The 26537-nt window shown below is 37.6% G+C and overlaps 1 protein-coding gene across 33 annotated transcripts in view; it reads left to right on the forward strand.

Moving 5' to 3' along the window:
• The window catches only part of ESRRG (estrogen related receptor gamma), a 406125-nt gene that overhangs the window by 287349 nt on the left and 92239 nt on the right, over window positions 1–26537 (forward strand). For all 33 annotated transcript variants that reach the window (XM_051615738.1, XM_051615710.1, XM_051615725.1 and 30 more), the window contains one exon: window positions 106–222. In XM_051615738.1, coding sequence (XP_051471698.1) covers window positions 106–222 — 117 coding nt within the window. The remainder of the gene's footprint in view (window positions 1–105; window positions 223–26537) is intronic.

Genomic DNA, 26537 nt, shown 5'->3' on the forward strand with positions numbered 1-26537 from the left:
TCCAAAATTAAACACAACAGCAATTGTATGAGTGTTTCATATATCCATTGTGTTGGCTAGTCCGTGACTCTGAGTATCTATCTTTTCCTGTACTTTCTGTCACAGGTAACATAGAATACAGCTGCCCAGCAACAAATGAATGCGAAATCACAAAGCGCAGACGCAAGTCCTGCCAAGCCTGCCGCTTCATGAAGTGTCTAAAAGTTGGCATGCTGAAAGAAGGTAAGACTGATCAAGTCTCTATGTATCTTTCTGCAAACACATGGAACAATTGTAGGGCAATCAGGAAAGAGAGACTGGTAAGTGTCCTAATCAGTTACTGTAAAGGCAATTTTAATGTATACTTGTTCTTCCTGACAGTCTGATTTTAAGATAGTATTTGGAATCACAGTGTGTCTACATAGAGTTGATCTTCTCTGGAATATTTCTATCTATGTGTAGTACACCAAAATGTACCACCCCAGCATTCAGTCTCCTTCAGTAGGTAACTAACAGAATAATAATGAGAATATATCCTCTTATATTCCTTCATGCTTTAACATGATAATTCTCAAAGATTTCTTTCCTCCATTCCTTATCCACTGTTAATCTGTCCCAGTTCAGGCAGAAACATGTTATGCCTTCTTTTTCCTATTTGTACTCAGTCTTCATTTCATCAGGGCAAACAAAAGGGTTACTTCTCAGTTAAACAAGTATAAATCTTGAGTGTGTCTACTGAAGTTACTGTAAATACACTGGAGGAAATAATGGCATACAGAAGAATCCACCATTCCTTTTTTTTTTTTTTTTGTAAGAGACCCTTTTCCTCTCACTGTAAGTATGCATTTAGTGTTTTAATTAATCAGTTACATTTTTAAGATATTGGAAAACAGGTAAATGTGTAAGAAAATGCTTCCAAAGAGCAGTACTATCTCACCTGGAACCTGACTCATCTATGTTACAGAAAGAGGCAATTCCTTAAATCTTGTTCACATGCTGTTCACTTCTATTGTAGATATATATGCAAAAATACACTTTTATGTGCGTGTATTGTATACGTTATGATTTAAGCTTTTACAGTGCTTTAGTGCAGTTACCCCCAAGAAAGAATGACAGAAGATGTCATGGACTTCTACATAACCTTTTAAAATAAAATCAATGCAATGTTTTCTAAATATTATCTTCAATGGAGTGTACTTTTTATTATGCAACCATTTTTAAATAGTCCCATGCAAATTTGTTTTGTCAGTGCTTGAGGAGTCAGCTTTAATAGATGTCTGGTTTTTGAAAATAATTTGATGGTAATTTAAAACAGGTTTAAGTAAATACCTATCAGGGTAAAATCCAAGAGCAACCTAGACCAGTGGTGAGATGATGGACAAATTAGGCCTATCACGCACCTTACAGACATATTCTTGATTGGATTATACTTACTAAGAATAAACCTTGTTCTGTGCAACTGCTTTGGCAGATGCTGTGATCCTGTGAGCCAAATCCTGCTGTCCTTAGTCTTACTTGAGCAAAACTCCTGTCAGGTTCAATGGGGATTTTGCCTTAGTAAGAACGGCAGGATTTGACCCTCTCTTCCAGTGGTGATGGGAGTGTTCTTTGCTTGCTTGAGTTCACTGTATCTGACCACTAGGACCAGTTACTTAAAGGTTAGTTTCTGATGCTTAGCTGAACTATAGAAAGAAAATAGTGTCTGAGTATGACACCTTTTGAAAAGGACTGTGCTTCTTAACATCTATTTTAAGTAAGCTAAGACCCCACATTATTAGTAAAGTAATACACAAACATATTGAGCAACTTCTTTGAAACCAAACCAGTGCTACCAAAAGTACATACAGGTGAATTGGTTTAGACCTTTTCTCTTAAATTTTGAGGGCACCATTACACATCATACTGCTTGTTTACCACCTAATAAGACAACTTAAAATAAGCCTACAAGGCTGTTTTCTTTTCATTCCTACTTTTACTTTTGAAACCATACTGGTACTTTTAGGCCTGTACTTGGAATAGATTTTTTATCTTGTTCAAGGGTAGTTTTGGAGACAGGGTATTGTTTTTACTAATGGGAAAGTCTGGAGGTGAGTTTTTGGCTTTGACCGCATCCTTTATACACAAAATGAAGAACAATTATATACTTACTTCTTTCATTTGTAAAGTGGTGTAAATTTATTGATTAGCATGGACTTACACTGACCTGAAATAATTTCTGCTGTATCTTAAATATTTCTTTATATACAGACAAGGATTTCAGTCCCATGCAGCATGTCAGAGATTATGCTGCAGTAAATCTATTCAAATGTAAACCTGTTCAATTCAATTACCAGTTTATAATAAAATTTGCTGCTGCAGCCTCCACGTTTGTCACAGCAGTCTCTACATGCTGATGGCACAGCATGCCTGGAAATTGACAGCCTAAATCTATTTACAAAAAAAATTTAGTTGCAGACCTGAAATAAAATCAAGTTTAAGCAGCTTTGAGAGGAGCATCTTATTCCTTACAAGAACTTCTGCACATCTGCCAGTGTGCAGATCTTATCCACAAATTTTATCCTTAGTTTTCTTCTGGAAATTTTCCTTAACAAGCAGTTTTAAAATGTAATCTTAAGTGAAACAATTATCAGACATTGCTCGTCCCTTCACATTTGGAATGGCTTTGTTACATTGTCATTTTGTGAATTGTCATATAAAATTTATGATAGAAATCACAGTGCCTGAATAAAGATCCTGAGTTTTGTTTTAGCTTTTAGGGCAAGGTCCAAAAACCACTTAGAGTAAACTGCACGTTAAATGATTTATTGTGGGAAGATAATGGTGCTTTTCATCCAGCATTTACTACTTCTGCAGGAGACCAAGTAGTGTTAGGATTTTGGGGCTGTGTCTTGGAGGTCAGACCCTGGGAGGGAACTGGATTTCTGGTCTCGTTTAATAGAGTGGAGCAGGGAATTTCTGTATGTATTCTCAAAGATGTTGGCGGGGCATAGCTATCAACACCTGAATCAAAATTCTCTAAGATTTGTAAGTTGTGGGCCAGAAGCTAGAGAAGTAAGGATAAAGCAGTGTTGTACTGGGCTGAGCTGGAGTGGGATTGAAGCACTGGCTCCTGTCTGCATCGCCTATTGTGTAGCACAAGAAAGTTATTACAGACTAATCCAGAGGAATGCTTCATTTTGATTTAGCCTCTGGGCTGTAACTTAAAAAGATAAGTCTAGGCCTGTGGACTTTTTTGAGTATGCCTTGCATTTCATACTGAAGCATTCAGTAGATACTGATGAGCTTTTAAGCATGTTACAAATATAAGGATGTCGCATCTTCATTTACTTTGCTAGGTAGTGGTTATTAGCAGCACAGCAGAATACTCTTTACTCAAAGAAGAAATTTTGCATTTTTTAATTTTTTATTTTGTGTCTAAATATTACAAAAAATCAGATTTTCCAGGAACACAATTGTTTCTTCTCCTGAAATACCATTTTTTGGACTGTTCTTATGTTTTGGTGGATTCTCTCAGATTCACAAGAACAGATGAAGCAATATAAATACTCATGTGTATTCTAGGGAGAAGCTTTTCAAGTGCATCCATAGTGTTTTCATTAAATAATACTGCAATTGCTAAAAGAAGATGGGCAGGAAACAACAATTTGCCCTTTGTAAAAATGAACACTTTTCTCTAGTTTTCATTTCTGTTGGTTAATAAACATCTGTGTTCACTTACAAGACAGGGTGCATATGCTATAGCACAAGCTATTTTCCTTTTTATACAGCTAGTTGGAGTCAGCTGATTTTTTTGTTTTCTAAGAAGGAAAATTGGATGTAAAATATCTGACTTTTTCCCTGTTGCTAGTCAATCTGATTGAATTTGACTTTTAGTTTTTCATTGGTACTTGTATGCCTTTTAATGTGATAGAAGTTATTATTCCAAGTTTATTATACCCCAGATCTTGCTCAAAATAAATAATGATAAATTAATGAGAAGTGAGAAATAATTCCACTTGAGTAATTATTCAAAAATAAAATAGCTTTTTCTTTCAGAAGCAATATTTATATAACTATTTTTTTCAAGAAGTTATTACATGTTTTAGTTTTCTCCATTAAGGCAAAGCCATAGCCTCAATTTTATCTATCCCTCTATTGCAGCAAGCTTAAAATTACAATCCAGAAGGCAACCTACTGAGAGGCACTAACAGCTTTTAGGTGATCTGAAATATTGTATCTTGTCTTAGTTCTCACAGCGTTGAGCAGTGCTAGTTCATACTTTTTACAGGGCTGTTGACACCAAAACATGTCCCATATATCCTTTATGTCTGATACCTGCATGTTTGCAGAATTTTTAATGGATGTTTTACAGTGGCTGATGTGCATTGCTTGTTATTTCAGAAAGTGTAGTTCGTAAGTGGGTGGTTCATAAGGAAATAAATTTGTTTGAAAAGTAAATTATCCTTTAATGAAATGGCAGAGAAATTGGATTGCTTCACATAAGTATGCTTGTGTTTTCCTTATGAATGGATGGCCTTTACAAATTTTCTTCAGTCACTTTGTACCCAGTTAAAACAGAGTGACAGAATTCCGGCTTATGTAGTCCAGATATTAAAAATGAGAGGAGAGATCCTCACCTAGTATTAATGGAAGCTGATGGAGCTACATTGGATTGCTGTTCATTTGGCAGGTTTAGCAACCTATGCTACAAGGAAGTCTGAAATACACCTTTTTGTGTCCATGAATCTTTACTGTTGCTAGTATGTTAGCTGTCACTCAGGCTCTAAAGATGAATAAAAACTCCCTAAATGCGTCATCTGGTGATGCTGTCTTCAGTGTAACCCTCCTATCTACTGTAATGCAGTTAGCATGTTGTACTTAGACTCCACTGAGTAGCCCTTAAGACTTTTGATTCATTAGTTTGCTTGGTTTTTTTTGAAAGGTTTCACCCAGTCCCTTGAAGTGACTTTAGCATCTTTAGGACAGTGTTAACGCAGTGGTCAGCAGCTGCCTTGTGTGTGAAGAAATCCTCTATTTTAAGTTTTTTGCACTGATCTGAATAAAGCAATTACTGACATTTAAAAAAAATCCTTTAACATTTTAGATGCTCGCAGTACTGTAATGAGCCAGAAGGTTACTACACATTACTTAAACTTTTTCTTAACATTATAAAATTGGAGTCTGTAAAGTCTTTGTTTCCCACTTTGAGAAATATAATGAATTCAAATGTAGGTATACATTTTTTTAAAGAGGTATGTGTATTTTAAAGCATAAATTACTGAGTTTATTGTGCAAAGATTACGGTATGAACATCTTTGGCTTGTGTTAAGCAGCAAATCGGATTAAATTATCATATTGATCCTTTCTGGTTTTGACAATCTATGAAAATGAATCCAATAACAGCAGGGAGAACACGCAGCTTAAGTTTCTCTTACGTGAAGAGATGCATGCTATACACAGGAGCAGATTAATGGGTTCTCTCTCAAAATAATAAGTAAAACTAAGCAATCCTCTTTATAACTAAAAATATGTTACCACCTATGTTTTGAGGCTAGCTAAAAAGCTGGTTCTTCCAAACAGCATCTCCTTTGAAAAGACCTGTGCATAAGACATTGCCAAAGTAAGTTTCTCTCACAAGTCTAATACCATTAGTCTGCCAAGAAGAAAGCAGAAATTACTGTGGAGGAAGTTTTAGATTCTCCTGCCTTCAGAAATTAGAACAAAGGGAAGGAGAAAGCATTAATGGTATTCAAAGAAAATATTTCTGTACAGAATGACAGTTTGTAGAGCAATATTGACCTCAGTGGTAGTTCTTACGCTCTCCATTGTAATATTACAGTTAAGGAGCTCCGTCATTAATGCAGGATATTAAACAAAGCTCCTGTGTTAAAACACCATGCACCTTCTGTTGATGTTGCTTCTTTCACTCTTTACTTCCTCCCTCCTTTCCCCCTTCCTTCCCTTTCCCCCTTTCCTTTACACCTTCTCCTCTTCATTCCTTAAATTTCTCCCTTGCTCTCCTTTTATTTCCTCCTTCCCTCCTTTTCTTTTCCCCTTTGCTCTCCTTTTCTTGCTTCCATTCAGCCTGTGCTTGTTTTAATATGTACTGGGACCTGTTAAATCTCCTTGGAAACAATAGAAACTAATTTCTAAGTGTTGCTGGTGTTCATAAGTAGACCTCTTTCCTCCTAACCAAAATGTTGCCTGATAGCCCAGTTCACACATTAGAACTGACAGCCCAATTTGTCTGCCCTAAAACAAGGCTCATGACTATCCACTCTCTGTAACTGATGAGGAAGGACAAACTATTCAACTGTGTGTCGGTGTTTATAGTGAGCTCAAACAGCTAGCATTTGTATTCATCCATTAAAAAAAAAAAAAGAAAAAAAAGAAAAAAAAAAAAAGAAAGAGAAAGAGAAGAAGCAAATACTGAGGATGTGGACATTCTTTCTGGGTTTAAAAATCACACAAAAGTACCTACAGCTAAGACCAGCTGTCAGCTTCCTGAGAAGTTCTCACGGTGCTTGTGTTGCAGTGTTGTGCCAGTCTGGTTTGTATTAATCTTGTGAGCATTTTCTGTCCTCCTGATCCAGCAATTCCTTGGACTCAGTCTTTAAACAAAATTACTGTCTTTCTAGATACAATTTTGTTTTGCAGTTGTCCCTTGAAACAAATACTCCACTTTCATAAAAATGAGGAGGCATGAAGTGGAGAAAGCAGTATTGTTTATATGTCTGTGTCTGAGAACTATGTAAGTTTCTTGGCTTTCCAGAGATTTGTGAAGATACTTTTTTTGACATTAACATCTGCAAATCTGGGCTCAAAGCTGGTCACTCCAGCATTTGTCTGCAGCTTCCTTGAGGTAAGATGTTAGGCTTGATTCTGCTCCCACAGTAGTTGCTGGTGCAAAACCCAGTGACTACATTTGTTTGCAGGATCAGGTAAGCATCAGCAAAGAATGCATTTGGCCTGTAGTTACTTTGTAGTTTTGTTATTAAAAATAATAAAAGATCTTTAGTTTTTAATGCATTAAATGCTGTGGTATTTGTCTTAGTGCACATACCTTACCTATTACTTCCTTTGGATTAGGAGGAGTAGGTTCTGCAGGTTCACAAGTTACTTAAATTGCAGTACCATTAAAAATTACTTCATCATGAGAAACTAGTAGTACAATCTGAGGTTGTAAACTGAAAATCCTCATTTGTCGTATTTCTTCTATTGATCCTATAATAAGTATTTTTCCAATTTTCTAGAAATGATAATTTATTTAAAAAAGAAAAATATATATTCAGTGGATTTAGCCTGATGAACATTTACTTATGCACTGAAAGTACCATTACAGCAATAAAAGTGGTAAGGGGAAGGTAGAGACAAGTCTGAAGGATGTAAGATTGGGTATGATATGGCATGTTTTCCCATGAGCTCCCAGACAAATAGCTGCCTTTCATTCTTGGTCTCTGCCACCCATAAACACATACATCAATATGGCACTGCCATTTATCGCAGAGTGCTTGAATTCCTACACATGGGTCCTGCACAATATTAAATAGGGGTCATTTTGTAAAGAATGTCATTACTGTTGTTTGTATTCACTTTTCTCTGTTTCTGCAATGCAGATATTTGGATATCCCCTGGTTTAGTGGCATGGGTTTAGCATCTCAGGTAGAAGTTGCTTTTAGAAGTGATGCATATACATATCTCTAAAATGCCACTTTGGAGCCAGCCTTTTTTCATATTTTACTTGTCCGTTTCTTGGACAGCACTTGCATCTTCCAGTAAGACTCTAGCTGTGTAAAGCCTTAGTAGGAAAAGAATGTATGGTAGGATTATTTCAGGTGAAGTGCCGAAATGATGTAGAAGCTGCTAAATACAGCTCATGTGGCAGATGTACAGACAGACATTTGCTTCTTGGGATGGATTGGCATTAAAAAGCTTAGGGGCTGAGGAACTCTCTTGGCTTCTTACTGTGAGAGTGACAGAGCACTGGAACAGGCTGCCCAGAGAGGTTGTGGTCTCCTTCACTGGAGACATTCAGAACCCGCCTGGACGCATTCCTGTGTGATGTACTCTAGGTGACCCTGCTCTGGCAGGGGGGTTGGACTAGATGATCTTTTGAGGTCCCTTCCAACCCCTAGGATTCTGTGATTCTGTGGATTCTGTGATTCTTCACTCAGCCAAAGCAACGGATGTGTTGAGAAGTACTGAAATTACCATCTTCAGTTGTTACCTCTGACCTCATACAGTGCTATCTCTCAAATATTTCACACTTCTAACTCTCGGCTGTCCTACATAAAAAAAAGGTTGAGTCAACCTGGTTTATTTGGATGCTAATGTAACTAAGCCACAGCCTTGTCTCTGGTCATTATCCTTTTTTAAGACAGAGGTGTTTTTACCAGTGGTGAGTCTTTATCACTTCTACTCACTGAGTCACTGTGAGGGGCTGGAACATTATTTCATTTGCAGTTTTTAATGTGGCTTTTGTGCTTGAAAGTCAACAGCCTGAAATTTGAAATAAATATCATCTTCAGCAGTGAATTGTCATTATGTCAAATTTTGCCATGCTTCCCAGCTATATGAGTAATAGATCTTATCTAACCAGCTTTCCCCTTTTTCCCTTTTTCCTGTTCTTTATATTTTCTTTGGGTATTTATATGAAAGAAAAGGGAAACTACATGGGGAGTCTGTTTCCCTCCTAATAGTGACTTAATACAGCTATTAATCTTTATAAATGAAAAACATAGCTTTATTTTAAGCCCCAGTAGTCTTTTATTAGATTAATGATTCTGGAGAAAGTCAAACAAAAGCTGTGCTAAATATATTCACATATTGAATATTATTAATATTTTCCTGTTTGCTCTTTATTGTTCCAACAAAGTTAATATGTTTATCTATTTTTCTCATCTTAAACATCTGGTTTTAGTTCTCAGCATCATCAAGTATAAATCAGATGTCAGTTTTAGTGCAGCAAATCCACAATCAACACTCTACAGCAATCCACGTTAAAACAGTTAATTATGAAAATAGTGGTTAGAAAAAAGTCCACATGGTACTGTGATATAATGAACAGATCAGTCTTACATTTGTTAAACAGTTGTACAGCCACATGTTGCTTTTCACGACAGCTTACCAGATTTGGTTTACAGTGGTATCTAGAGTCTACTTTTCCTAAATCCTATCTCATTTTCATATTTTCTGTAATTCAGTGAAAGCTTAAGAACTGGACACCTTAGATTTCATTGCATGGCCAATCCCAAGGGTTACCTACTGAACCGTGAGAGGAGGAACATGTTTGTTGTAAGTCACCATAACTATTGCATTTTTTGATCTAGTTTGTGGACTCAGTTAAGGTAAGATGACTTAAGAGGTGGCATATATACACTTTGGATACAGATTGAAGGTGCCTGCCTGTGAGGGTACCTGCTCTGAACTGATTTTTAAGTTCACAAACCACTTCCTTATTTCCCTCTCAAGTGTTTAATGAAAGCTCTTAAGCTTCCAATTTCAAGACAAATTCGACTGCTAAATATCGAAATAGGAAAATGTTTACCTTAAAATTAAAAAACTATTTTAAAATAACAGTTTAAATGTATCACTTTTTTAAATTCTTGCTTAAAGATGTACTAGAAAAGTTTCTGCTAATTTATACCTTAGGTGAAGGATCAGGCTGAGAAAGGAAGGTGTAAGTGTAATGATCTTCTTAAAAAGGGACTGAACAGGTTTCTTCTTTTCAACAGCTGTCATCAGGAGCTTCACCCCAAAATACAAATAAATCTCTGACTGTATTCCAGACAAAAAGAGAAGTTGGAAAACCTTTAAGTCTGATGTATAGAGGCATAGTCTTTGCTGATGCTTTTTGTTTGACAGAGCGTGCCATGTTCCCCATTGTTTGGTCTTGTGTGAGATGCAAAGGAATGCAGTAATCAGAGAACAAAGCCACAGACTAGCTAAGATGACATAAGATTTTTCTTTCTTCTTTTTTTGTCTTCTCTCATTTTCATTATTTTCCATTCTTTTTCCTCTTCATACCACAATTGTATCAGAAGAATGCTGATGAGAAAATAGCTGCTGCAAGCACATATCCTCCAGGCAGTCTTTTCCTGGCCAGGTGGGAGAGAGAATCATTAATTTATTGAGGTTCTTGTTACCTGACCTGCACTATTTTGTGAGTACTAGTCAGGCTGAATGACTGTATTTCCTCCTGGGCATCCTGATATTGCTGGAGATATCCATATTGGCAAGATACTTCAGTTCATCTCTAATTAAAATACTTGTTATGAAGTATTCTTAAACACGGCTGCTTAATGAAGTTAGAAAAAGCATTTGGATGCAGAATGTGAAGGCTTCAAACATTGGAGTTTCTCTCTAGGGAGATGTGTGCAATCAGAAAGCATTCTGAATGCTAGCAATCCATCCCGTTTTGTTCCCATTTGTTTTCTTTAATTTTCTGCCTTTTTAAATGCTGGTTAGCTGAAATGAGTCCTCTTCCCTTCCTCTCCACAGTTCCCTCCCCCATTATGGAGAAGCCCATGACACGTGCCTGTAAAGTGGCTTCTTCGGAATTTGCAAGTCTTTGAATGTGTTATCTGATTAAAGGGATGTATGTGTCTTTAATTCTCATCTGCAGTTCCACCTTTGACCCCATCTGTTAAAGTGGAAACAAGTTGAGAGTCAGCGAAGTCCCAGATTCAACCCAGATAACCTGCAGTGTGCACATTTGAATTTCTTTAACTCTTTGTTTGCCCCTAAAAACTACATACCTAATTAAGTCACAGGTTTTATTGGAAAATGTGGTGGGTCTGATAGGAGGCAGGTGAATTGTTTACTTTGTTGATATGCATAAGCTAGGATGATATAGTTCTAGCTTCACATTTAATATTAAAGAACAAGTGAACATACAGTTCAAGTATATATACCACATACTGTGTCTTGTGTGTGTGATTTTAATTTTTTTAGTAGACCAAGCTCTTGCTTACAGAAAAGGCTCGAACCTCTACATCTGTTACTCATTCTTCCTGTTTGAATAAGAAGCTGAATTACATGTTTGGAAGTGATGTTGCAATTTTGGATGGAATCTTTAAATACTTCTGAATTAACACAGAAGACCTCATTCAATTGAAAGGTTTAAAAAGAACATGACATGAGTGTAATTTTCATTCTGTTTTGCTAATGTTATGCATTTTCTGCAGAACAATGTAATTGTGACATTTCCTGTGCTTTACAGGCACATAAGTGACTAGAATATCCCAGTACTTTGGGACCTGTGGATGTTTTTCATCTTTCCTCCAGTCATTTTCTTTCCTAGCTCTCAAACACACTTAAAACACCAAAAGGATTTTCAGTATGCCAGATCTATCCCTGTTCTCTGAAAGCTAGAGCCAAATTCTTCCCCCACTTACATCTGTTCAACTCTGGTGGTTTGTTATGCTGCATGGCTGTAACAATGCAGAATTTGTCCTAATCTGCCCTTTCTCTTTCAATGGAGAATATCACATGCAAATTGAACATAAACACAGTAAGTTGAACTGCAAATAGAAAAAAAATTAAATTTTGTGTGTGTGTATACAAAAATAGAGATAAATAACACACAGATAGGTTTGATAGCATATCTACTGTACATAATATTGTAAATGGTATCTTGCTGTGCTGGAATCTAGGCAATATGAGTTCAGTACTAAAGTGTTCAAGTTGCACCTGAGCTAGCTGGAGCCTGCCAGCCTCTGCAAGCCCACTGAGAGCATCTGTCTCGCCACCACCTTGCTCACGCTGTGTCCTCTGCAGGCTCTCCGATTCTTCTGACTATGAGCATAAATCATCCACCTGTCAGGAGCTCTAGCTGCCTGGATTATGCAATGCCTGCCTTCATTTGGAGATGGTGTGAGCAGAGATTGCGGCAAATGGTTTGCATTCATTTCAGTGCCGTTCCAGCATCTCTTCAGCTTTAATGAGGGTTCAGGGAGGTGACGACTCCCTGAGACAATGAAAGTCCTAGAGACCCAAGCTTGCTTTGTACGTTTGTATGGCCTGGTGTAGATTTTTTTCTTTCCTTGCTTTTTTTTTTCCCCCAAAGAAATGAATGGCTTGAAAATTGAGGCACAGAACTGGTACTGCACAAAGCCAGCTGTCCTCAGCTCTGTTTTTTGGCCTTGTAATACTTCCCTCCAGCTGAGCAATGAAGAATTTAAAAATCAGTCATGTTTAATGTTGATTGTCCATTTGTGCTGTCTAAAGCTGTGTAATGCGTTGTTGCTGTCACCTAAGTGTTTAAAAATCCTGCCTTTTCAATTTATTCAGTTACAGGTATATTGGATTACCCTACCAAGTATGAAATAGCATGGTTTATATCACAAATATAAAATACAGCTCCTCTATAGAAAATTCTCCTCTTACTAATGAAAAACCCAAAGCTGTCAGTAAAATTGTGTTGTTTCAGCTTTTTAGAACTAAATTAATCAAATGCCTTAGTCACTCATAATTTTAATAATGAATTATAGGTAGAACGAATATGGGTATTATATTTGTTCATATGTGGAAACAAGAAAAAAATTGATTTTATAAGACAAAAGCAGTGCCGGTCCTTCCAAAGGCAAATGTTGAAGATGATGAAGGTACGTTGCATCTGCACACCTGTGTTATTTGTCTGCCTCAAGCAGATTCCACCAGGTTCTTGCAGTTACAGCCTTCAGACTTTAGCGTGACATAACTGTCAACTGCATGTTCTTACTTGCCTGAAGAACACTAGGTAGTACTAATAGTAAAAAAAATTAATACTAGTCAGTAGTTAGTAAAGAAAATCCCCATGTTTAGTATCTTGACACTGTAGGTTCACTGTTTTTCACAAATATTTAAGGAAACAAACTTATTTAGTAACTTTAAAAAACATCTGGCTTGTGCAACATGGTGTCCCTGCCCATGGCAGGGGGAGATTGGAACTAGATGATCTTTAAGGTCCCTTCGAAACCAAACTGTTTTATGATTTTTCTGTAGTGAATGTGTCATGAGCTTGTTAACAATTTTTTTCAGAGACCATGTATTTTAAGTTTTAGACCATTCCTGTGATGTGGGCAGTAATATTGCTGTTTAACAGTATTTAACCTAACACAAAGAGTAAGAGTTGCTTTGTAAAAATCATGTGTTGCTAGAAGTGGAACTTCTCTCTGAGGTTAATACATGATTCAGCTTGAGAGTTCGAAGTCCAGCATTGCCACTCCTTTCTCAAGTAGTAACTGAAAGAGAGAAAGCATTGTTTGTTTGTTTGTTTTGGGTTTTGTATTTCTCTTTATATCACTTCCCTTTATATCTGGATTCCCCAATCAGCTACTAATTAAAAGAATCCTAAAAAGTGAAGTCGAATTAAGGCCAGCTTTTCTCAGCACGGAAAATAAAGCACTGTATTTAAATGCACCTGCATATTTCCTGTTGATATTAATGGAAGATGCTTGTACACATGCAAAGGAATCTGTGTTGCCAAAATACTTTCCATTTTCCTCGTGGTGAAAATTTCCCCAGCTGACAAGTACCACTGGTGGCAGCTGAATGCAAATACATAGTGCTGCAGGTTGTACCACAGCCTTGAATCATAACAGGACTTGTGAGTTCTGCCTATTCTCCCTGCCTTGGTCTGAACTCCAGAGAATTTCATGCAACTTGGTCATACTTAACTAGGACCACACAGAGCAAGGCAGATTTTTTAATAAGCTGTTTGAGAAAGAGTGAAGACCCTAACGAGTGAATTGTGTAGACTTCAAGATCTTTACTGTGAGCCTTATTTGCTGCTGGTAACAAGCTAACCTCCCATGCCATTCCCTACCCCCTCCAGTTTTAATTTGATGGAAAGCCAGCAGTACTGCAGTTTTATGCAAAGCCTCCAGTGAACTCAAGAAATATTACTATTTCTCACTTTGTCTTAACAGATAAGTTTAAAATTTCATGCATCAAAACGCAGGATTATCTGAAGACACAAATGCAACACAACACTGACAAAATCGCATGAAAAATCTCACTCTCTTAGCTAAGAAGAAATTAGATTTATCATCAGAAAAGCATTCTCTTTTCATTTTCTGAAAGGTGCTTTTTGACAGACCCTTTGCAGTGGACGTCATGCTCACAAAACATGCTGTCACAGGGCTATTTGAATATGGTGACAGGCTCATTATCATGTTGAAGACAACTGACAACACTGCAGACTAGAAATGGACAGGCTTGCCAATCAGCTGTTGAAAGGATTGCCGTTGAAATAGAGGTTTTTTTTGTTCTGAGAACAGTAGTACAAATTGACTACATTAATTCTTTTTATTATAGTTGCATACACTGTAGTTAAGGGTCCGTCACTGTTTCCATTATAAATCCCTGTTTTCAGGGGTTTATTAGTAGACCATAAAAAATGGTCCCTGTTGAAATTTTGCATTAAAAATATATATTACTCTAACAGAACAAAATTTCTGTGGTAACTGTGTGGAGGAGGGAGGGCAGAGAAGAAGGATTGACTGATTTTTAGCTGAAAATTGCATAAAGCTGAATGCATTATTATTTTTATAGCACCTTAGATGTCCAAGAGTTTTATAGACAGGTTTGTGCCTCAGGAGTTTACCATTTCAGGATGCAGTACTGCCAGCACTTATTACGGGGTGGGATTTTCCTGGTAGTTTCATTTGAATTAGTAAAGCACCAAACATTATCTGCAGTAGTAGGTACTTAGAGATTCAGTTTGAGTAGTCAAACAATCTTGAACAGTTTTTTTTTTCTTTTAACCTAATAATGGTTGGGATTTTTTTGCTTTCTTTTAATATCAATCTGAAATGTTAAATTATAACCTGAGATTAAAGGAATTTGCATATATCAGCAGGGAATTTTGAATACATAATAATAATAATCCAGTTTGAAATTGTGCTAGATTCCACTAAGATACTCTGGTTATGTGAAGTGTGAAGTTAGGTGGAACATAGCTGCTTTAATCCAGAGTGGCAGTCCTGAGAAATCCTACTCATCTTCTAACTGTGGAATTTCCTGATGTACCCAGGTGCTGGAGTTACTGCTGGAGTTTCTATAGTGCTCGTAAAATTTCTTTAGCCATTTGCAGTGGTAAACTTCTCTGCAAACGCAGAAATGCCTGTGTTTTGACAGGTCTTAGCAGCTTACTAGTTATCTTCTGTTTAACTCTAGAACCAAAGATGTTCTCCTGGGTCCCCTGAGAGCTCAGGCAGGCATTCTCAGAGCACATCTCAACAGACAGATACAAAAGCTAAGTTTCCACGGTTGCTTTATTCTGTAACATACCGGTGATCCCACTGCTATGCCTCAGCAACTTAAGGCAAGCCACCAGGATGTGGGAAGGGAGTCATGGCTTCTGCCTCCAGAATGATTTATCTGTTTTGTCCAACAGCTTTGCTATAACTAGAGAGCTTTTTTTTGCAGGAGCTTTTTTTGTTCCTTCCGACAGAGGAAGGTGTTAAATCTGTGTAAGTGCTCTAAACCTGAAGGAGCTGATGTTACAGTATTTTCTGAGAGAAAAAAAAAACAAGTTTGCTAGAGGAAAGCAGGAATAGGAGGCTATGAATCCTGAATGGAGTAAGGCATTTCCAGGCAGCCTGGATGGATCGCTCTGAAAGTTCTGTATGAATTGACTGTAGATGTAGGTGGCAGCAATGTGTTTACATTGGCTTATTTATATTCTGCCCTGAGATGCCTAACTTCCCTGTACTCACCAGAGAACCTGGATCTCTGTTCAGGTTCCAGCTCTGGTGGGTCAGATGGAGGAAGCTAGGGATGGTGTGTATGTAGGAGGTATATATCCTTTTGTGGGATTTGATTAAGTATAAAGTGAGATATTGAAATGGAAAAAGACCACAAGTACACCCCCTCAGATGTTAAATACGTCTATCACACAGTCTGAATCTTAAATATATTCACTAAATATTTGGTGAAATAGAAGACAGCTTTACCTAGTGGCTGAGAGCTTTGCAAGGAAAAATGCTCTTACTTGTAGTTCTGCGGCTTCAAACATTTGCAGGCTTAATTGATGCTCATTTGATTACTTGATTTCAAAGCACAATCAATTACCTTAATGCATATCACTGTTCTCACAACTGTGGTGATTGCAAAATTGTGGATGTAAAAATGGAAGTCACTTCTGAAAATTAAGTCCGCAGTCCTATTTGCAAAGTCAGAACTGTGACTCTCATGAATTACTGCACTACAGAGCAGGGGACTATATTGTCATATTGCCAAAGCTATTATATCAGGTCAATTGTATGCATACTTAAAATCTTTAAAACATTTACTGCTTCTCTGATTGAGTTAGTCATCTGTTTCTAGGAGGAAACTTACTGAAGATAATAACATCAACTAATGCAGGATGTTGAACCAATAAAGTAGTGTTCAGTTGCAATTTATTAAGGAAGAAATTTTTCTTTTCATGAAATCGTGGCTCCATTGAAGTGAGTAACAAAGCTGCTGTTGATCTGGGAGCAGCCACGTTTTCATGGAGAGAATAGTTCTAGTGGTTAAATCAGAGGACTGGAATCAAGACCAATTTCTATTCCAGAACAAGTCACTTCTGCTTTCTGTGCCTCCAGCAAAAATGTAATAGATAAAATAATATGGAGCTATCTCATTGTAATGTTTTCGGGCTTATGAATTAATATTTATGGATGTCTTCAAGATTATTTGATAGAAAGTGCTATATAGCTTCATGCTATTACAATACAATCCTGAATAGCAAATCAGTCTAGAGTTAGTCTTATCCAGTTATAACTATCTACTGGGGTTGCCTATAATGTTACAGAAAAAACTCCAAAACCAGAAATAAATGAGAAGTATTTAAAAATCCCACAATTCTTTGGAAAACCCTAGGCTTAATATTTCAATTGAGTTTTAGTTTTTATGGTGATAGGCCCTTTTTTAATACTTTCCCAGCTTGATTCATAGTTGAAACCAAGCATAACGTTGTAACTTTTTGTGGTTTGGGAGAGTAAATTAATATTCTTATGCTGTAAAATGCTTCACAGAACATACATCCTGCACCTAGTCTACTAGATGAGTAAATAACATTATGTTTGAATCATTGGTTCTGATGATTCTTTGTATGAAAAAATATTATCGATTCATCGATGCAAGGGTTTTTGTTGGTTAAGTATTTTTATATTTGCTTTTGAAAGGAAAACAAATATTCTTACCATTAAAAGCTGCATTGATTTGAAATGAGCTACACACGAGGGTTGACTAATCTCCTAATTTTTCTTCTCTTCAATCAAACTCTCATTACCTTAAATATCCCCCTGAAAAGTTAACAGAAGTCCTGAAATGCCATCTTTAAAGAGAGTATTACAAACAATGCTGCACAGAAAACAACCCACCCAAAATGTGTATGTACTGAAGAGACGCTAGTTGAATGAACTTGCTTATATCATGCAAACAAAGCTGCTTATCAAGCATGTGAACTTAATTTTGTCTATCACCAAGTGCAGGAAGAAAACTCTGAAATCTAGGCTATGAAGCCCAGAGGATATCAATGTTTTAGCAAAACAGTGCAGGCATGGAATGTTCTTTTTCCCCAGGACTGACCTAGTAAATTGTGCAAGCACCAGGAGAAATTTTGCCACCTGTCCCTTATAATCAAGGCCTGTCCCTTACTTAGTCTCATTTCAGTGATATAATTAAATGACACCATTTTCCCATTTATGTTACATGAACATGCTGCCAGAATCCTATAGTCTTATCCAGGTACCCAGGAATGTGACTTAATTTGTTTCATCTAAAGCCAAAAAAATAATCATTTGAACATGGTCCCTTGTCCTAATAGCTAACCCAGCATGGTGTATTCGAATACTGTTGTTGCAGCATACATTGCAAAAATCAATAATCCACTAGATGGAGCAGAATAGAAGTGTAAAAACTGAGTTAAGACTGGTATTTTAAGAAAGAGAATTGAGTATCAAGTTGGCAGGACTCGGAGGAAACAGCAGAAAAATGCAATGGTAGGATTTTTGCAGTGTGTAGTTCTAGCAAATCAACCAGCTTTGCAGTCATTCAAGGATTAGCGTTACAGTCCTCCTGTAGTGGTCTCTGTTCTTCTGTAGGTGATGCAATGAGAATGAATCTCTGCTCTAGAAGAGATGATGCTGAGAAAATTTTGGGGAACAAATACCTATCTTGGAAAGAGAATTTTTTTTTTTTCCCCCCCCTGAAACAAAGGCAATTTGTGTCATAGAAAAACAAGATTAAATAATAAGACAATCAGAGAAATTAATTGTAAGACTGGGAATCAGGTAAATGGAAGAAAAGGGGTTCTTCAAACATCCTGAAGTCAATGTAAATTTTTTTTTAATCTCTTGAACCTTTAAAAAGGGGCTTAAAACCGCAGTAGATACTGGAAAATAGTAAGATGAGCATTTCTAACTATGCTGTCACTTCCAGTCTGGTTGTCAATATGAATCTTCTTATGAAAGACAAAATGTTTCTAGAAAATTCAGCATTGCATGCAGGTGACGTTCTATAAAAATATGGTAAAAGTCAGGGGTTTGTTTTGTTTTCCTTTATGGTTTGCTGTTGGTGAATATTGTAGAATGTGGATAGCAGTGCTTCTTTGTTGTTTTAAAGTTTCTGCAACACTCTGAAGTCATGATCCTTCCAGAGAACAAAGTGTTAGTGTTAACATAAATTGCTGGGTTTTTTTTTAATTAGTGACATGTTTATTCCTCTATATCAATCTATAGCAAAGTCCAATTGCAAATTCTACTGAAACCTTCAGGCTGCGTGCTAGAAATAAGAGATACAAACTCCAGTTTTAGACTTTGATGTGTCTTAGCTTAGAAAGAAGAGAGAGAAGTAAAACAAAAAGAAGGATGAATCTGATTGTCTTTTGAATCTACAAGGATAATGTCATTTAAGTTGTGCACTATATCGAGAGGTCCAAGTGCTGCATGGTTATTTGCGTATAATTCAGATTTTCATTCAGGTCTTTGGTCACCTAAGAGTCCCTTAAGTTTTAAGCTGTTTGAAACTGGTTTTGCCAGCAGCAAACATCTATGTATAGTCATTATTTTCCAGAAGTTGTTACTCATTTTTTTGTGGATAAGCTGTGCGGGTGACATGATGTTAATGGCAATTGTATAAGCAAGTAGATTGATGAAGGTGGCAGAAAAGGCTCCAGTAGCACAATTCAGCCAGTTTCTACTGCCAGTGTAGATTAGACATGACTTAATGCCTGCTTATTATGTCCTTGGTCTCCTACGAAAAGAGGTGGCCAATTATGCCGATCTGAAGTGGTTGTTTGATGGAAACATGTATGGGAAAGATTGCTCTTAGTGCTGGAGTTATGTATTTTGCAAGCACAAGCAAAGATACAGTCAGTATTTCAGAGAAACAGCTACCAAATTTGGTTTGCTGACATCTGTAAATGTGCTGCTTTGTTGTCTAAGCAAGGCTTTGAACCCAGGTCTCCAGAGATGAAAGCCTCAGGCATTAACCAATTGCAGTATCTTACCCTCAGCTTTGTATTTAATAAAACGCTTTGGATAGATGCAAGTGAACTTTATTTGCTTAATATTGATAGTTTTGCCTTCTTTGAACAAAGAATTGTAGGAACTTTGTATCTGAAGCTGCATTCTTCAAATCACAACAGGTAGACTTTCCATAAAATGAATGTGGAGATGTAATTTTTTTTTCCTTTTTTTTTTTTTTTTTTACTTTTTCTGAATATGAAATTAAAACTACTAAAAGCTGTTTCTCAGTTCTAACCACCTGTAGCCACCCTACCCCTCTATCTGTCATCCCTCCCCTCCCCACATCCCCCATCAGTGTTCTGGTGTATTAGGGCAGTGCAATCTGAAGTTTTTTCTTTGGAAGATTCTTGTATGAAATTCTATTTTTGATGATGTGAAGTATTCCTGTTACTTCCTGTACTCAGCTGCTGGACAACATCAGTGTGAGCTATGGATTTCTCCCCATGCTTGGTCTCTGTTTTCAAGATACAATTGATTTGTGAAATGCTTTGGGATTTGCTGTTGCTACAAAAATAACAGGTGTTAACATTTTTAGTCATGCACACACTTGGGGAAAAGAATAGCCTGAACAAGATGTCTTTTTCATCTTCTCCTTCTCCCTTTCCTCTTACAACAAAAGTTTTAGTTCTCTCCATCAACAGATGATCTGTCTTTCTGTCTTTCTTCCAAGTGTTCACATACACATTTATTTTAATCAGTACCATATGCTTAGAATGCTGGTCAGTTTTCTCTGGAATGTCAGTTTTAGTCAGAATGGATGATAATAATAACTGTAACTGCTTCAGTTTGTTTGGACCGATGCATCATCATGAGCACATGGACTACAGTCCAGAAAGGTGTAATACAGCCTTAAGGCAGTGCTTCTCTCTGTCTTGTTCCCTATGTTGACCAGACAACAAGAACCTTCAGAGGTCGTGCTGGGACAAGATCTCCAAACGAGCCAGGAGCTGTGCAGGAGAGTTGTCCAAGTGCTTTTAAAAAAATAAAATCTGATCTTCATGCACAGTTGTTGTCACACAGTCTATAAGTAATCTATCTCTATTCAATTAGCATTTTCCCTTATTCTTCATGTTACAAAAATCAGTATGTGAGACTAAACTAATTTCTTCACAATATTCTTCCTTCCCTTCTCATTTCCTAGCACATCTGTGCTAGGACATGATTGTTCAGAACCCATGGATGCCCATGTACTGGTCTCGTGTTACTGAAATACAGAAGGTGTCTATGCTCAGTGTGTCTGAAGCAAAGTCATTTTAATCCTGGCTTTATTCTTTCTGTTTGGCAGTTTTGATGCACACAGAGGTCTAAGATCCATCTGTGGAAATTTCTACTGGTTGAACAGAATTACCGAGATCATTGGCTGTAGCAGGCTTGAGCCCTCAGTGAACCACTGGTATTGGGAAGGAGGTAGAGAGTGGAAAGGGTGTAAAGCTCTCTTTGTCTCTCTTTTTTCCTCAGTGTTGGGCAGAAAGAAAAGATTTTGGCTGTACTGAGGGAAGATTAGAGAAAAGAGAGAATTCTTTGTCTAAAGAACAACAGGGCAATAGCCAGTTAGTCACTTTTATGTTATTAGTTTGAAGTGTTTATTGCTGAACCGGGGAGTTCTACCCATTGTCTACTGTATGATAAAGTAGGTTGCAGATGGCTTTGTCACACCCAGGCTTGGGAAAGGGGAAATGAATTTCAGTAAAATTAATTTGTGTTTTGTCCTCAGTTTGCAGAACAAAGTTGCAAATTCAGTCATAACTCATGATACAAGGCGGATTCAGCTCTTGGCAAGTGTACGCATTTGCTACAGTATGTAAAGGAAGACATGGAAGTTTAAGCACATAATTCTACAGTACTGGGGAATATGTTTTAATCTATTGGCAAGGTATACACTGGAGAACAGGAAAGACTCAGTCTGGTGTCCTTTGTTTACAAGTGCTCACAAGGTAACTTTTGTTGAAGTTGGCAAGAAAGGAAAGTGAAGGAGGCTCATGCTTTTTACAGAGAGCATCAGGAATGAACAAAGCCAGGATAGCAGCAAAAAATACGAAGAGAAAATATGTTGAAGAAATTTGGGGTCCTATACTTAGAAAACTATTTTGCAGAAATAAGTCTCCACAAATGTTTTCTAAGATGTTAATTTTTTCATAAGTTGAATGCTTCATCTATCATGTTGTCAATGTACACTGATAAACAAAACCTCAAGGCTTGATTTCAGTGATGTTTAATTTTAGTCACAGTTAAATGTAAGCTCAGTTTTACTGTACATATTATACAATGGGCTAAATAGAAAGAGAACAATAGCAGGTCATCTTTTTAAAAATCATTATTCTAATCCCCTGACTTGGCCATCAAATGTTAATGACTATTGTCTCTTCTCCAACACTAGTTAACTGTATGCTTGAATTATTTCGTGGTGCAATACAGTGCATACATTAATTTTTGCATCATATTTTAACAGTGTGAGTTGTTTTAAAAATAGTACATTATCAATGCGATTAGCCAGCAGTATTGATTTACTGTGAAAATTTAGTTATAAACTAGGCCTGATCCATAATCTGTTTAACACTTGCTAAAATTTTGAGGCTTCTATGGCTAGACATGGAAAACGAGAGAGAAATTTACTCATGTTTTTCTTTTGATTAATTTTTAACTGCTATACAATTTTGTTCAAGTATGAGTAGTGGCATTTTCAGACAGAGCTGTGGTATTTTTGGATTTTGGGGGGTTTATTTTGTTTTGTTTTGATGACATCAGAAAGCTTAGGCTACCCCACTGATTTGAGAACTAGAAATGAATGTGTCTTTATTCTTTACACAGCTAGAAGGAACAAGCAGTAAGCTAGCAGTTTACTTGCCAAAGTAAGTGACAAATACAGATGTTTCAGTAGGAATAGACAATATTATTTACATAACTCATGCTGAAATAGTGTTGTTTGCATTTAAAATAAATAAAAAGCAAGCCCTTCTACTGTGTCTCCTCAGCAAGTTTGCTGATGACACGAAGCTGGGAGGATTGGTTGATTCACCCGAAGGCTGTGCAGTCATTCAGCAAGATTTGGACAGACTGGAGAGCTGGGCAAAGAGGAACCTAATGAGATTCAAACAGAGCAAGTACAGAGTCCTGCACCTAGGAAGGAAGAACAAAATGCACCAGTACAGGCTAGCAAGTGATCTGCTAGAGAGCAGCTCCATGGAGGAGAACCTTGGAGTCCTAGTAGACAACAGGTTATCCATAGGACAACAATGTGCCCTTGTGGCCAAGAAGGCCAATGGTATTGGGGTGCATTAAGAGGAGTGTCTTCAGCAAATCGAAAGAGTTTCTCCTCTTCCTCTACTAGGCCCTGGTGAGACCTCACTTGGAGTATTGTGTCCAGTTCTGGGCTCCCCAGTTCAAGAGGAACAGCGATCTATTTGAGAGAGTCCAGTGGAGGGCTGCAAGGATAATTAAGGAACTGGAACACCTGCCTTATGAGGAAAGGCTAAGAGACCTGGGGCTTTTCAGTCTCGAGAGGAGAAGACTGAGGGTAGATCTAATTAATGTCTATAAATACATGAGGGTGGGGCATCAAGAAGGCAGGGACAACCTCTTTTCACTTGTGCCCTGTGATAGGACATGGGGCGATGTACTCAAACTTCAGCACAGGAAGTTCCACCTTAACATGAGGAAGATCTTCTTTATTGTGAGGGTTACAGAGCTCTGGAATAGGCTTCCCAAAGAGGTTGTGGAGTCTCCTTCTCTGGAGATTTTCAAGACCTGTCTGGATGCCTTTCTGGGTGATCTGCCCTAGTTGTGTGCGGTTTTTTGGTCCTGCTCTAGCAGGGGGGTTGGACTCGGATGATCTTCGGAGGTCCCTTCCAACCCTTAATATTCTGTGATTCTGTAATTGATCATTTCCTTAAATTTCGTTTCCCTTTTTCCATATAAATTTTGATAATAAGGCTACACCTTGCTCAGGAGAAGTTAAGAATCTGTTTTATCCTCTCCTGAAATATTTCTGCAGTGATGTGCCAGGTATTAATTATACCACTGCTTATGACAGGCATTCTTACACTTCACTGTATAGAGATCATTCAGTTGGGACCCAGATGATTTGCCCAAGCAGTAGCCTGTTACTAAAAACAGTTTCACTCGGAGACCATTGGACTTTTTACAGTCTAATTTTGGCCATATATGAGGGTTACTTAAATGCAGAGATAACATTAATCTTTCAATAGCAACAAGTGCTGGCTGTGGTTAAGACCAGGAGCTTAGCATTCCTGTAATCAAAATGTTGTTGCTGGACATGAGTAATACAGTATGTGATCATTTCTGAACGTTAAATCTAACCTGGATTGGATTCAGTTTTGCTACGTGATACCCTGTTGCCTCACATGGTGCTGTTCTACCCCTTTGGTCCTTGAAGATATGGGACGGTAATTAGCAAGTACCTCATTTAATTGGCAGAAGTTCATATAATACCAGTACGTGCCCTCATGATGATTGTGTAAATAAGTGTTTCTATTTCTGTAGACAGTAGGCATTTCGTGGTTTTTTTTTAACAATATAACTGCCTGGGCTTAGTGTTACAAATCATAAAACATTTTGTTTATGCATTTTAAATAGTGATATCCATTTATAAATCAAAGGCACTGTGTTCTCATTCTATTCCTAGGAGGCCTTTGGTTGTGTTAGTGTTAGCCACACACGTGCTTTCATTTTGTTGCCTGGGAAGCTAAATAGAAATATATAACTCTTAGCTGGCCTCATTAATGGAACAGTAGCTATGAGCTGGGTACAGAATCTGAAGGAGTCAGTGAAAACAAGTAACAAACAGTGAGGGGAAAAAAACCAACCCAAACAAACAGAAGATATTTAAATTATTAAAAAAAATTATTGAGGAAAAGCAATGTGGAGTTTTATTTAGGGAGGTGGAAGGAAAACCCTGAGGTGGCAGATGATTCTTAAAAGGTAAAAAACAGTTCGTCTCTATCCTGCATAGTCAAGTGGAGACAATTTATTCTCATCTTGGAGGAATAGAAAATATTTTAAAGTTAATAATGTGTCTGCCACCCTTCTCTCCCCTCCTATCATGCTTACAGTCAAAGGTGAAAACCTATCCTATATCCCCTGTGACTGGTACAGTATCCACATCAGAAGCAGAGAAGTGAGGGAAGGAAGAAGAGTGGAATGAGATCAGCTCTGTGGTTTGCGACAGCCTATAAAACTAGAGAAGCCTTTACAAAAACTGAAGCCAGATAGAACTCATAAAAAGCCAGTCATCTCCTCTAAACATGGTCCAGTTGGCAGTCCTGTGCTGTGATTGTTTGTCATTACAATAGGCTATCTTGCTGCATATGAACAGATGATTTCTAATGCAGTCCTATATGCAAACAGTAGAGAAACATTTGTTGCTGTTTCTTTCAAGCCTTGTGGACTGAATTTATCACTGTGTGACAATCCCTGGCCCAGTGATCTTGCAGTTTGCAAGAATGCAGATGGTAGTGCAAAGAAGTGCTGGAGTAACTGGTAGTGATGACTGTTTTCTTGCATTCCCACCTCGCTGTAACCTGGGAAGTGTCTCTTCTGCTCAGAGTACCTTCAGCATTTACCTTGTTGCTCTGAGTAATGTGGTGTTAACCCTAAGACTGAATTTGGAGTAGTTCCCCTAAGATGGTTAGTTAATAGCAGGAAAAGTGATTAGTAAGCAGAAGCACTGCGCTTGCTTTGCCGCCTTATGGCTTTATTTCTGAGCCTGCTGATTTACAGGTTTTTTTCTGCATATGGTGTGACCGCTGGCATGCTGTAGTGTACACCTCCTTACTGAGAGCATTAACTATTGCCCAGGACAGCTGTAGGCATAAGCTATTGCAGACACCTCTGGTGCACTCCTGATATACTAGACCTCATGACCCTGGAGCCTTGCAGTGCTCTGTTTAGGGTGAAGTGCCATTTTGTTGCCTACGTAAACTATATACATGACCGCTCCCCCCTCTCCATGTCAGACTGCTGCAGAGACCCTGCCTTTAATAGGCAAGGTTAGAAGGATAGAGTGTGGCACATGGGCTGAGTCTTCCTTTTTATAAATCAGTAACAATAGGGTGTTGACAGGCCTTGAAGCCTAGACCGGCTAGGAGGGTCATCACGATAAGGGAGGATTAGTGTATATAATTTGCCAAATATGGGGCCAGCCACTAGCTGAGTTTTTCTGCACATGGCAGATTATCTACAGTAGCTATATGGCATGCACCTTAGCTGCTAGCTATATTTATTAGCAATTTACCACAGCTTTCGGCTTAAGAACTGTGTGGCAAACAAGGAATGTGTGCAAATGTGATAAAAGAAGTTTTGGTTTACACTTTGAAGAATAAAAATTAAGTGTGCTGAATATGTCTCAAGGATAAATACTTTTCAGTGTACTGTATCTGTGTTTCCCTTAAGATTTTCACTTGAGAGATTTTGTATGCGTCTTCATTCTTTGTAAATAAAGCTGTTTCTAACTTAATTCCCTGGAGGGTATAGTTATCCAGCCCAAAGATCAATGGTCAACAGAAAATATAAAGAGCCCCTAGATCAGATCTTTGACTGCTTTGTGCTAGATAGCTAAACTGCCCACCTTAAAACCTTAAGAGAACGATAAATGCTGTAAATTCTTGGCTGCAGTGAAGAAGAGCATGTTAACCCCCAAGTTACTGGAAATAGATATGGTCAGAATCGTAACAGCATTGCTGTGTTGTAAATTGTACTTATTCCTTAAAAGAAAAAGAATAATACAGGGATTTAGTAAATTTCTGCAGGTATTCTTTGGTTCAGATTTTCACCATGTTCATTTGCCTTTTGGGGCAGAGTTCACACTTTTGATCTTCTGAGTGATACTATGCCAATTTATGGCAATTTGTGCTAATGTTTAAAAATTAATACTCATGTGGTTACTTTTTTTCCTGTATGTTTACTTGAAGTTTTTATTTATTACTAGTTTCTTTAAGATGCCACAGACCCTTTGTGCTTCCTTCCTCGATAAGCTCACCCGTTAAACAACAGACCCAGTGTAAATAAATTTTTGCAAGTCATTTGAGGATTCAGCAAAAGACATAATTGACTTTTTAGTCCATT

The sequence above is a fragment of the Apus apus genome, chromosome 3 (genome assembly GCF_020740795.1).
Source record: "Apus apus isolate bApuApu2 chromosome 3, bApuApu2.pri.cur, whole genome shotgun sequence".
NCBI classification, from domain to species: domain Eukaryota; kingdom Metazoa; phylum Chordata; class Aves; order Apodiformes; family Apodidae; genus Apus; species Apus apus.